At 51.5% G+C, this 12719-nt stretch overlaps 6 protein-coding genes across 6 annotated transcripts; 3 read left to right on the top strand and 3 right to left on the bottom strand.

Annotated features, from left to right (window-relative positions):
• Positions 1 to 79: 79 nt before the first annotated feature.
• On the bottom strand, positions 80 to 1169 carry N7443_006360 (histidine phosphatase family protein; the record flags this gene model as incomplete). Its single annotated transcript, XM_056886416.1, has 3 exons — positions 80 to 143; positions 211 to 792; positions 979 to 1169. Coding segments are annotated over 3 exons (837 nt in total), but the record flags the coding sequence as incomplete, so codon positions are not given.
• Positions 1170 to 2809: 1640 nt separating this feature from the next.
• On the top strand, positions 2810 to 4324 carry N7443_006359 (nucleic acid-binding protein; the record flags this gene model as incomplete). Its single annotated transcript, XM_056886415.1, has 2 exons — positions 2810 to 3299; positions 3381 to 4324. 2 exons carry the CDS (start codon positions 2810 to 2812, stop codon positions 4322 to 4324), a joined length of 1434 nt encoding a protein of 477 aa, XP_056740064.1.
• Positions 4325 to 4832: 508 nt separating this feature from the next.
• On the bottom strand, positions 4833 to 7535 carry N7443_006358 (putative sterol glucosyltransferase; the record flags this gene model as incomplete). Its single annotated transcript, XM_056886414.1, is given in 10 exon segments — positions 4833 to 5035; positions 5088 to 5274; positions 5297 to 5468; positions 5485 to 5625; positions 5681 to 6031; positions 6089 to 6452; positions 6502 to 6595; positions 6611 to 6659; positions 6707 to 7391; positions 7442 to 7535. The coding sequence occupies 10 exon segments, from the start codon at positions 7533 to 7535 to the stop codon at positions 4833 to 4835; spliced, it is 2340 nt and encodes a 779-aa protein (XP_056740063.1).
• A 445-nt stretch (positions 7536 to 7980) lies between these two features.
• N7443_006357 (esterase/lipase family protein) lies at positions 7981 to 9598 on the top strand (the record flags this gene model as incomplete). The annotated part of the gene is made up of 2 exons (XM_056886413.1): positions 7981 to 8252; positions 8302 to 9598. 2 exons carry the CDS (start codon positions 7981 to 7983, stop codon positions 9596 to 9598), a joined length of 1569 nt encoding a protein of 522 aa, XP_056740062.1.
• A 143-nt stretch (positions 9599 to 9741) lies between these two features.
• N7443_006356 (Aspartate aminotransferase cytoplasmic) lies at positions 9742 to 10176 on the bottom strand (the record flags this gene model as incomplete). The annotated part of the gene is made up of 1 exon (XM_056886412.1): positions 9742 to 10176. The coding sequence occupies one exon, from the start codon at positions 10174 to 10176 to the stop codon at positions 9742 to 9744; it is 435 nt and encodes a 144-aa protein (XP_056740061.1).
• Positions 10177 to 10792: 616 nt separating this feature from the next.
• trm44 (tRNA (uracil) methyltransferase) lies at positions 10793 to 12613 on the top strand (the record flags this gene model as incomplete). The annotated part of the gene is made up of 1 exon (XM_056886411.1): positions 10793 to 12613. One exon carries the CDS (start codon positions 10793 to 10795, stop codon positions 12611 to 12613), a length of 1821 nt encoding a protein of 606 aa, XP_056740060.1.
• Between the last annotated feature and the right edge of the window lie 106 nt (positions 12614 to 12719).

Below are 12719 nucleotides of genomic sequence, written 5' to 3'. Positions count from 1 at the left end.
TCTCGCGTACTGTGTGCGTGTCTACGGACTATGCTAATTTGTCCTATCAGACTCAAACTACCGCGAACATGGTAAACTTTTACTCAACGACGAATCCACCTCCAAGGATAATCGCCGGCTCTTCAATATTATGGTGCTCATAGCTAGACACCGTCAGTCTGGATTCTGGGTCTTGAGATCTTGCAAATCTGTCTCGACGGCTCAACTCACCTTAATGTGCCCACACCACCGGCTTCCAGAATGAAGGCCGTCTCCGTCAACGGCTTTCCAGTCCACCGCATCGCAAATGCACGCAGGATATGTCCATGGGCAACGACGAGCACATCACCTGGACCATCTGGGTTCTCAAAGCAGGGACGGTGATACTTCTCCCTGATGTCAGCGATCACTGCATCAAGACGACGAACGATATCATCGGGGGATCTGATAGATGTTAGCATTATCCATCCAATCCCATCCAATCCAATCCAATCCAATCCGATCCATAAAGAAAACCGCCCTGATAAAAAGGAACAGGTAAGACGTACTCTCCCCCCAGGACATCCATCCGTCCAAATATTCCAAGGGCCCAACCCCAACCTCTCCCTCTCCTCTTGAATTTGCTTCGAAGTCAACCCCTCATAATGCCCATAATCCCACTCCCTAACGGCCTCCGTGATCTCTACATTCGCATCCGTGCGAATTGGATCCTCTTCCTCTGCCTTACGCCTCTCATTCCACGGCAGTCGCTCCCGACATCCTATCTTCAGTAACTCGAGAGTTCGCTGTGCGCGCGTGCGCGGGGATACATAACTAGCGGAGCCCGTTAGTATCGCCATTATCGGTGAAATGTGAACTGTGAACGCTCCCCACCTACCTAGGTAGGTAGGTGGATAGGGTATGGGATGGACTAGAGAAACTCTGATTCTCTAGTGTGGTGTAAGGCAGAAATGCCTCATGAAATGCTGTCATGGGGAGGGGGGGGGAGGAATGTCTTACACATGCACTAGGTTCTTGGGCACAATTAGCCTGTCGTCCCCCACTAGCGCTTTGCCTGTAGCTTTAACGCGCTTCTCGCCGTTTGCCGTGAGTGGGAGGTCGGATGTTCCTGTGTGTCGGCCGTTTAGGGACCATTCGGTTTCGCCGTGGCGGACGATGAAGCAGCGCGGTGCCATTGTGGTTTTTTTTCCCTAAGGTGAGGTAGGTGATGTGTGGTTTGAATGAGGTGAGCTTGTTTGGTGTTCTGAGTGTCAGCTTTACATCAGCTCCGTGGGTTCCTGATTGCGTCATGCAGGTTGTGATAAGCTCTTATCGCAGCCGGGATGTTCCCTGAGGATCAACTGTAGCTAGGGCTTACAGTACATTAACCGCTATGTGGTTTTGGATTTTAGGTTTGGGTTTGAAATTTGTTTCGCAGTGTTTGCCCTCTCTGCTCTAGATTCGTCTGGAAGGATTGCCCCTGGTGGCGTGAGGCGTTTTTGGTTTGATTGAGGCTCCTTTGGTTACCTTGGGTTATCGTGGGTCTTTTGAAACATTCGCAATCAAAAATACGAGATAGGGGCGGAAGCAATTCCCGTTTCCTAAACCTATGGTACTTGGTACCTGAGTAGCATTTCCTAGTAGTATTTCCTCTCTTGTTTTTGTCCTTGCTCAAACTTGAGAGCATTGGCAAATGCTTGGAGGGGCATTTGGAGGGGCATTTGGAGGGGGAGGGGGAGGGGTTCTGCTCCACCGCGCTATTGAGTCTAGCAGGAGTAGCAAGACTAAAGCTGCGATTAACAAAATTTCGAAAACCCGGAGGACAGACATCCGTTATAAAAAAAATGCCTCGAAAGCACCGTAACCTATTTTCGGTGTAAACAACCCGAGCATCAACCAACAAGATGCCGTAACATGCTGGGAAAGTATGGACGGTTGCCCCGAAAACGTCCGGTCGTGGATATCTTTGGATTCCGTTCGGGAAACATGTCGTCATTATGCCGCCGAGGTGGATCTCGAGTGTCCAATCACGTGCCCAGGATGAGAAATTCGATGCCGTTGGCGATAGCTACCCAGAGATCTGCTCGACCTGCAGAGATGATCTGACCGTGTTGCGGCATCTCCGGCCGCGGTCGACCCGGTATCGCCATTCGTTCAATCTCTTTCTCCCTGCGTGTTCCCGAGTCGTGGTTACATGTCCGCCACAGCCGACCATCCATCGGTGGGCTATACAGTGGATCTCGCTGCCCACCGTTACCCACCATGCGGGTTTCGGGTGTCCGCAAGCGGTAATCCGCGGCCTATGACGACGTCGGAAATGCGTGAACTGTCGTGAGTACAGTACGAAGAGAAGAAAGGGGACGATTGCAAGAAAACAGACTGAATAGGGTCGATGTAGATAGTACTGTAGTGGTTACGACAAGACTCTAGAAAAGCGGAAGGTGCGCCGAGGGGGCTTAAGCTTATTACCGCTAAGATCGGTGTTGGGAACACGACCACGAACACTGGAATTGGCATTGACACTGGAAACACCCTGTCTAACACTGATCTGGGTAATGACCACGTCATTTCTCCTTCGCTGTGGCACTAGATAATGGCAGTCGTATAGGAGGCTTGCAGAAATATGGGTCGGGCACCTGGGCTCCACTGACCGGGACGCCTGCTTTAGGGGACCGATTCACGGTTCATATTTAAAGTCAACTCATCTCCTCCTTCGTCATAGATTCGTCAATTCCCTTCTGTGACTCGAACCTAAGAGACTGCGTTTCTAGGTCAAGCTCACCTCTTTCAATTCTTACATACCCTATTCTCTATACACTTGGCTCTGTAGATCTTCCGATCTTCTCTCATCATGCCTCGCTTTGAAGATGCCGACTTTGGCGTTGACGCCGCCCCCCGGGACCCTCGTCCCAGTGATGCCCAGGCTGCTCTCTCGCCGCGCGAAGGCCGTCACCCTTCCGGCCAGGTCATCCCCGCTGAGGGCGGCGGCACACTTGAGATTCCTGCCTCACGCAGCTCTCTGGGTGCTGCCTCTGCTATGATGCACCACCTGTCCATTCAGCCCTCTATGCGGGACCGCCGTGGTTCTCGTAACTCCTTCGGCACATCTCTTCCCATTCCCCGGTCTCCGCGCATGTCGCGCCTGTCCCGTTCTTCCAGACCCAGTGTCGTTCGCCGGGATATCCTGGCTGGACAGGTCCAGTCCATGCAGTCCGAGCTGGTCGAGAAGGTGAAGAACATGGCTTTCGCCTTTGACATTGACGGTGTGCTGGCACACGGTAATGAGGCCATTGAGGAGGCTAAGGTTGCTCTCCGCATCCTGAACGGTGACAACGAGCTTGGTATGTCCCCCACACCATGAAAGAAAACTTTTTTTTTTTTTTTTTTTGGGTGAAAGAAACCAATTTGCTAATGACAAACAGGCATCCAATTCCCCTACATTCTTCTGACCAACGGTGGTGGTAAGACTGAGGAGGCTCGCTGCGCGCAGCTCACTGAGGTCCTGGGCCACCCCATCTCCACCGACCAATTCATCCAGTCCCACACTCCCATGCAGGCTCTGTCTGAGTACTACGACAACGTCCTGGTTCTCGGTGGTGAGGGCTTCAAGATTCGTGATGTTGCCGAGCAGTACGGCTTCAAGAACGTCATTCACCCCAAGGACATCGTCGCCTGGGACCCTACCATTTCTCCCTGCCGCCGCTTCACCGAGGAGGACAAGAAGCTTGCCCGCCCCCGCGACTTCTCGAACTTCAAGTTCGACGCCATCCTCTACTTCGCCGAGTCCTACGATCAGATGACCGACTTCCAGATCATCTCTGATCTCCTCAACTCTGACAACGGCCAACTCCTCACTCGCGCCACCAAGGATCAAGACCACATCCCCATCTACTTCTCCCAAGGTGATCTTCTCTGCCCCACCGAGCACAAGGGCCCGCCCCGTCTCCACCTCGGTGCTATCCGTCTCGCCGTCGAAGCCCACTACAAGGCTGTCTCCGGCAAGGAGCTCGAGCGTACCCTGTACGGTAAGCCCGAGCGCGCCACCTACATCTACGCCGACGAGGTTCTCGCCGCTTGGATGGAGGAGCTCTACGGCGAGAAGAAGCTGCCCAAGAACATCTACATGGTCGGTGACAACCCCGCCTCCGACATCATCGGTGGAAACATGTACGGCTGGAACACCTGTCTCGTCCGCACCGGTGTCTTCCAGGGCGGCGAGAACGACGAGCTGAACCCCGCCAACTTCGGTGTCTTCCCCCACGTTCTCGAGGCTGTCAAGGCCGCCCTCGCCAAGGAGCTTGGACCCGACTTCAAGCTCAAGTGGGACCCCAGGAACGCCGCTACCTCTGGCTCCGCTATCGAGTAAGGGTATGGGCTTCTTTGCATCCAAAAAGGAAAAAAAAAAACAATCCAACGCTTGCATACACCTCCAACTCCGTTGCCATTAATATGCGGAATGAGTATCAGGCGCCTGGAGAAGGATTTCTCCGTGGTCTCGTATCCTCGTATCCCTCTCTGGGGCAGTCTATTGGCCAAGGCATGGGCCTGATTCCGTGCTCTAGGCTTTCAGGATACGCCGCTTCTGACGAAAGATGTGCTGGTGTTTGGGGGGATCAATGTTCTGAACGACCTTTTCATTTCTTTTTCTTCTCACTTCTTTCCATGCTAGAGTTTCCAGACTTGATGACTTACGAGCCAAGTCGTATCACATTTGACTATATGAAATTGACGAGGAAGATATCTTCTGCGTTATTTATTCGATTGAAATTAATTCATCTCGTAAATGATAAATGTAAGAGTTAATTGCACCGTAATTCATTAAATCAATATCATCGCAAGACACTTCAGGTTTTGCTTTGATATGACTGCATGAGCTATGCATTCATCGTCGACACCAACGCATCAAACACCTGACAAATCTCCAGCTCCTCGTCTTTCGACAATTGCATCCTACTTGCATGAGCATACCCATCCCTCAGTCTCGCACCTACAATATCCTTGGGCGTCTTCGTCCTAAACGCAGCCTCAATACTCTTCGAAATCCCATGGAACGGATACGCCGTTAACCCAATAGCAGCTGCAAAGAATCAGTATTAAACCCAACCTATTCCCCCAAAAGAAAAACTTACCGGAAGGCATCTTTGTCGCCAACCCCATCGTCCCCCTAGCAAACCCCTTCATAGCTCCCTCCGGCCCTTCCTCCATGAACCCTTTCACCGGCGACGTAAAGAAGCCCGCAACACCCCCAGCCATCCCACCCACAAAATTCTTCCCACCGACCTTAACTCCAGACCTCCAATCATGCACAGTCCCATACTCCTTCGGCTTCTCCCCATACAACTGCGGCGCTCTTCTGAACCCCTCGGCCGCCGCATGCGGGGATATCAATAACAACACCCTTGAGGTAGTTTCCGTAGAATTTTCCTACGCCTGTTAATGTGCCGCCGACCATTCGTCCGCCGGTGTCGAATGGGTTCTGGGATTCGCCGGTGCGCGCTTTGTTGGCGGCGCTTTCGAGACGCGCACGTTTGTATTCTTTGTACGGGTTGTAGAGCATTTCGCCGGTCGATTTGGCCATTTCTGTTCCTGTTGCGCCCGCGGCAGAGAGGACGCCCGTTAGGGGGGTCCCAGCGTCGGTTTTCGATTATGATTGGGTTGATGGGGTAGCTGTATATCAAAGGTTAGGGGGTGCACATAAGATGTATGGTGGGGGATGTCGTACCATTTGATGTTTCGGGCATCTATCTTGTCGTGCTCGATTAGGATGTTGACTGCTGTTTTTGAGAGGATCAATCGCTGTTTTCCGATGCCGTATGTCCATACTGCTGCTTGGTCGGGCATGATGCTGCATCGCATGCGGTCAATGGGGAGGTGGCGGTGGAATGAATCTACGGCGGCTGATACACCGGACTCGACTTGCATCTTGAGCGCGATCTCGCGTGCGGCTTCAGCGGCGTCTTGGGTGAGGCAGAATTGGATTGCGGAGGCTAGGATGTCGGGGTCTAATTCGGCATGGGGAATCGGGGAAGGACCTGCGCCGGCTCGGGCTACCATATTGCCCCAAAAGGGTTGACTGGAACGGGCTTGATTAGTGTTCTGGGGGGTCCTTGAAGTAGAGAGATGAACGTACTCGCCGAAAAACGGTACGATGGTCGTTGGCCGTCCGTTCTGGAGACCGCAGGCTGTGGTTCCGGCTCCGCCATGGTGCACCACGGCGGAGACGTGCTGGAAGAGCCAGTCGTGTGGACAGTCGCCAATATAGAAGATGTTTTCATCCGATGTACCGGCTAGTTCGCTCCAGCCTTTTGAAACGATTGCACGTACTCCAGCTCTTGATACTGCTGCAAGCACCGTCTCTATCAATTTTTCGGGATTATCGACCACGATGCTACCAAAGCCGATATAAACAGGAGGTGGTCCTGCTTGCAGAAATTCCGCCAGATCAGAAGGCGGGGTGTATGAAGAGGGTTCTCCGAAGAAGAAGCCACACACGTCTACAGATAGTCAGCGATTAGGTCCACGGTGAAAGCCTCTCCTACTTACCGATATAAGATGGCCAGTCTCGGGGTTTTGGAACCAGTGCAGGAGACCAACAGTAGGTGAAAGGAATCTCCAACGCTTCAGCCAGACACGGCCCCTCTGTTGCGGGTACAGATGCAAGATCGATCGAACGTCGGAATCGATTAATCACGTCTCCCAACCTGCACAGGGTCAGTCTATTCTCACAATTTACGCAAACAGCACTTACCCCTGCCATGTAAGCCATTCCACCACACCATATGTCACCCAATTCGCCGTCCTGGGGTTCATATCGGTAGAGTTCAGATTGGCCAACGGATGTGGAAATGCCTTGGTACTACTCCACGGCATGGTAAACATAAGGTGAACGGGGATACCCAGCGCCTGCGCACAATGAACATGAGCAAAACTAGGCGGATTCGCAATGATAGCATCTGCCACAAAGGGCTCCTTGGTATCAGGATCATCTTCGATGCATGACTTCCAGCATCCATCCAGCATCTCCGCTACCATGATCTGCTTCTGTTTGATCTCCCCATCACGCAAGGTTTCAATCTGTGGAATCAAGCCTGGGTTCTTGACCATGTAGGCCATGAGTTTGGCGGGATCTCCGCCAATAGGGAAGAATTCCAGGTACGAGTCTTTGACAAATTTCTCGAAGACTCCGTGCGTGGCGATGCGGACGCGGTGGCCATGACTTTGAAGGGCGTTGCCCAGCGCGATGAAGGGTTGTACATCGCCACGGCTGCCCACGATCTGGATCACTATGTTCAGTTTCACATCACAGTAGATTCCCTCGGCGGTTTGGGCGCTGTAATCTGGCCCAGGCGGGTGGTCTTCTGGCTGCTCGTTCGCGATTTGAGCGATTTGCTTGGCGAGCTTTGATTCAAGATTGACATCAATGCGGCCGTCATCTAGGGAGAGCCATTAGTCTTGCAACTATGTACCAGGTGGTTCTACGTACAGTGGACGTTGGCCGACTCGGCGGCCAGTTGGGGATCAAGATATGGGGAATACGGCGGGGGTGAGTCCCCGTCGGGATTTGCACGGGTTCCCATCGTTGTTGACGCGCGCTCTGTCAAGGGCGAGGATGTGTGCCTTTGAGTAGGTGCGCAGGTAGAAATGACGTAGGGCGCGCAGCTAATAATTTATCCAGTGGCGAAGGTCGTCAAGGTCGTCAAGGTCGTCAAGGTTGTAAATGTTGTAAATGTCGTAAATATCGTGTCAGGTACGCGCCCGTGATACAGTATCCCCAGAGGCAACAGAAGAACCAATGATCAAGAATCTTCCAGGATCTCAAATGAAAATCCTCGCCTTGGTTTCACTTGGATTCATGTTACAGTATTTTTGTTTGTACCCTATCTTTTGCCTAGCCCCTCAACAAGTGGCAAAGGGGCCGTGCCTTGGTCGATTCCCCCGTGCTGTGGCTGTGCGGAAAGGTGGGAACGTGTTTTATCAGGTCCACGGTTCCTTTTGTCCACCTTTCGTTCCACGCGATCCGCGATGGAGGGCGACATCTATGAGGGTGTCAATCGCTCCAACCTGTCGCTGCCTCGGGGTCCAGCACCTGAGGATACGAGGCGGAGACTATTACTGATTTACATTCACGGTTTCATGGGCTCCGAAGCTAGCTTTCATGACCTCCCAGCGCATATTCACGATTTGTTAACGAGCCTGTTAAGCGATTCGCATGTGGTTTACACTCGCATTTATCCCCGATACAAGTCTTGGGGCGAGGCTGGGATTCAAACAGCCGTGACACAATTCAGCGCCTGGTACGTGGCTCATAGAATGCCAGTACTGTTGAGACTAATGTAGATGTAGGCTAGCACCACACGAGGCCGAGGATCTGGATGTCGTTCTGCTCGGCCACAGTCTCGGTGGAATCCTGGCCGCAGACGTTGCGCTGTTGCAGCTCAATGACCAGCCAAAACATCGAATCCTGGGACTCGTCAACTTTGACGTTCCCTTCCTAGGATTACATCCCCGCGTCATCCCAACTGGTGTTTTTAGCTCCATGCCAAAGAAGGATATTGCGGCTGAAGATGAGCTTGTTGGAGAACAGCAATCACTAGGCATGGAGCCGGCCTACAAGCCTTTCACCCCCAGTCCGAACTTCGACCCGCCTTTCAGGAATGATCACCGCCTGGTCCAGCGTGGCTTCTTTAAGGGACTCATGCATTTTGTGAACAAGAATACAGACAACCTCTCACGATCAATATACGATCGTGTCGCGTCATCTTTCAAGTTTGCAGGCTGCGTCAATAATTACTCCGAGCTGCGTCGGCGGTACCGACGTCTACTTGAGCTAGAAAACGCAGAATTCAAACCCGAGAGGGTCCGTTTTGTCAACTACTATACCGCAAGCACTGGGCGCATACCACGAAAGTCCAAGGAGAAGCTTGGCAATGAGGACGGGGACAGTGATCAGATCGACAATCCAACATCCCTGCCACTGGAAGGCTCTGAAACACCAAATATCTCCAAAGAAGATATCTCTAAAGAAGATGGGATAGCCGGTCCAATGAGCAACATGGACCTCGACGAACAGCAGCCAAAGCCTCGAAAGACGTCAAGTATCTGTAAAGAGAGCGAGACCAGCTCCATGAAGAGCAGCGCAGCACCGACAGAGCAAGCCATGAAGCCACCTACTCCTGATTCTCATTCCCAGACACAAAAACCACTGCCACCACCACTGCCACCGAGAAATCCACCCACTTCAGAGCAAAACTTGCAAGGTCTGGAAACCGAAGAGATCATCATGGATCGGCCATCGATTGATATCTCCAGCACCACTTTGTCTACTTCAACCCCTCACGATAGTCAGAGTCTTTCGGGAAGCGTGTCTCTTACAACATCAGACTCTGGCCTCAGCTCAGATGACACCCAGCAGAAACTTCGCAAGTTCATTCTCTTGCCCTCTCACCATTGGAAGCATAACGACAATGCTCACTGGAATTCGGTATTGATGGAGGGTATAGATGAAGTAGAAGCGCATCAATCCATGTTCATCCCACATGGTGCAAACTACGATTTCCTCGTTGGAGATACGGTCTCTCTGATTGAGCAATGGGTCCAGACCGATCTCACCAGACGCTTAATGCAAGAAAGCCTTGACTGAGTAAGACATAATCATTCATTCAATTACCAGAACTGAAAGCTTGAAGCCCCCCTGAAACCCATCGTAAAACCCATTAGAAAAAATATCAATAACACCCAATTCCAAAAACACCGAAACACCGAACACTGGACAGAAACACCAAATCACGAACATCTCACTTTATACCCTTTCACCTTCTTCGTAAACCCTCCAACATATGAACACATGTTCTGATTGTTCGCCAAGAGGGTTGTAATCTTCTTTTTCTGCGAACACACACTATCCTGATACAGCGTGACTGTGCAGTCAAAATCAAGGGTCTTCACATTGTATCCCTTCGCCCCTCCACTAGGCACATCCGTGCGGCAATCATAGGATCCATCTCCTTTCAAGGTGCGTGCGGTACGGGTGCATTTGGTGTCCTTGTAGAGGTCAAATTCCCAGTGACCCTTGCCGGCGGGAGATGCGAGGGGTGAAGCTGCTGAGGGTATGGGGCTTGATATGACTGGGATGGCGCTGGCAATGAAATATCCGGATACTAGGCCTGGGAGAGCTAGGAGGGCTAGCACTGTGACGTAGAGCCCTGCTTGAAGATTCATGGTGTATAAGCTGCTTGGGACTGTGTGTAAAATCAGTGGACTGAAACTTATTCAATTCAAGTGTTCTTACCAGGCTGTAATTTCATAAGATCAACCGAAAAGATTCCGGGTTAAACTGGTGACTAGGAAAGAAAGCAAATTCCAGAGATGAGGGGAAATTATGGCTGTTATAGAAGCAACAGTTCGATATTGAGTTGCGTAGTTGTGACTGTCCTATAGTCCTTCCTACCACGGCTCACGATGTTCCTCGGGTGGAACACCAGTCGGGCAGCACGAAGCTGCTGGGCTTTCCGAACAAAGCCATTGTTTACAAGTTTCAAGGAGTAGCTTCGCCATGTCGAACCTATCTGAATTAATCTGTTCAAGTGCTTCCTGGACTTCCCTTAGTTGCTTAACGGCGATTAATCAGTCACGTGACTGGATTGAGGCATCGCACAATGGGAATGATCAAGGATCAAACATGAACGGGAAGACGAGTGATACATAGGTCGAGGATCAAGATATGGTAATTGGACGGGGCTATTTACATACTCTGAGATTACCGTCTCTCGCCATACCTGCAATGCCCAATATCAACATCTAGCCTCGTGTCAGATCCTCCACATGCCAGCCGATCATGCCGAACCGAAAGAACACTCGGGATCTCACAAAGCTCTCAGGGAAGCCTCTGATAGAGACCATGAGGCCATCTGCTCTGAAAATGGACTCGGAAGGCTGGCTCACTTCTCCAGACCTCCATGAGCATGATCTTCACATTTCGTCTCTGGCTGTGTATGACACGGCAATTTTCCTAATGGCCAACCCAAATGTTACCTCGAGTCATCTTTTTCGTGCAGATATACTGCATGATAGCTTGTGCCTCTTGAACACAATTCATGAAAACGGAGATCGAATACCAGCCAAGCCTGCAACCAAGGTTGAAGGATTCGAGCTGATCAGGACTGTGGTACGGAGAATGATACCGCGAAATCCAAGCCTGGACAAGGCTTTGGAGCAAACGTGCCATATTTTTGCATCTCCAGGTGCTCTTCCTGGAACCACAGATGCTGTTCATAAAGCTGACGAGCAGAGTGACGCCCATCGCCTGCTTATCATGTACACCCCGCATGTCTCAGCGCAAGAAGAAATGCCCTTCTACCACCCACTCGTTAAGAGTCTCGCATATTTATACAGGTTTGACCCCTATCCTGGAACAGGCGCAGGCACGATGTCAATCCACTTCTTACCCTTTACACCCGACATACCGAACCGTCTGGAACGCACTCTCCATGTTCTTCTCAACTTCAATATCCGACTTGCTCAACAATCAAAAGCAAATAACCCCCAGGATCAAATCAAAGACACCGATCAAGGCTCATTTAAGGACAACGTGGTTCCCCGCCACATAGTCCAAGACACTTATGCCCGCCTCAAGACGCTATACGCCAAAGACCTGTGTGACCGTTGGGTTGAGAAAACCGAGCCTAGCAAGCATGTCTTCGAAGACTTGGCCATCGCTGCTTTTCTCATCGAGCTTTGGCGGTTGATGTATGACATTGATCCACCGAAAGAGAAGACAACCACCCCGAAGCAAGAAAAGGCGACAGCTTTCCAGAGCTTTGTAGATGTGGCATGTGGAAATGGTGTACTGGTTTACGTACTTCTGATGGAAGGGTACTCGGGCTGTGGCTTCGATGCTCGCCGGCGCAAGACATGGGGCATTTTTCCCATCTCCGTGCAAGAGCATTTATCTGAAAACATCTACATCCCTAAGCCCTTTGCCGATGCACTTGGTCCAGTGGACATTGGCGTGAAAACACATACTGGGGACTTCCTACAAGGAACATTCATCATCTCCAACCATGCGGATGAACTTACAGTTTGGACACCGCTCATGGCTGCTCTCGCTTGTCCGGAGTCCCCGCTGCCGTTTCTCTCCATTCCATGCTGCTCCCACTCTCTCGCTGGATCCCGATATCGGTATCCTCCACCGAAGAAGAGCAAAGGCCCGCAAATGCAGGAAGCGAAGCCAGTGGAGCAGAATCCACAACCCACATCAGGAGACCTGAGAGCTTTACGAGCCGCCAAGGACAAAGAGAAGACCGGAGACGGAATGTTGAATTCGATGTATGGCTCTCTAACAGCGAAGACAATGAGTATCGCTGAAGAAATCGGATACGAGGTCGAAAAGACCCAACTGCGTATCCCAAGCACGCGAAACTTCGGCGTGGTAGGCGCTCGGCAATTGTTCTCCCCGCGTCGAAGAAACCTGGCACCGAGCAACCTCATACGAAAACAGCCAGGTGAAGAAAGCACCGAGCTAGTTCAAAGGATCAACAGTATTGTCGAGCGAGAGTGTGCCATGGAAGGTGGTATTCAAACTTCCGCGCGGATGTGGATCGAGCGCGCTCATAGCTTGCATGAGGGCCCGGGAATGGGGAACCAGGCGCACAGTTGATAGATACCCAAATGGAAACATCACATCCAGGGAAGATTTTAGTTTGTGAGGATTGATTTGCGCTGCAATCTCGGTATTGAGGTAAGCTTTCTTCCGTACGTAGTGT

The sequence above is a fragment of the Penicillium atrosanguineum genome, assembly GCF_028827265.1.
Source record: "Penicillium atrosanguineum strain IBT 20685 chromosome Unknown utg000005l_segment0_segment0, whole genome shotgun sequence".
Classification (NCBI taxonomy): domain Eukaryota; kingdom Fungi; phylum Ascomycota; class Eurotiomycetes; order Eurotiales; family Aspergillaceae; genus Penicillium; species Penicillium atrosanguineum.
This window is presented reverse-complemented; position numbering and strand designations above follow the sequence as displayed.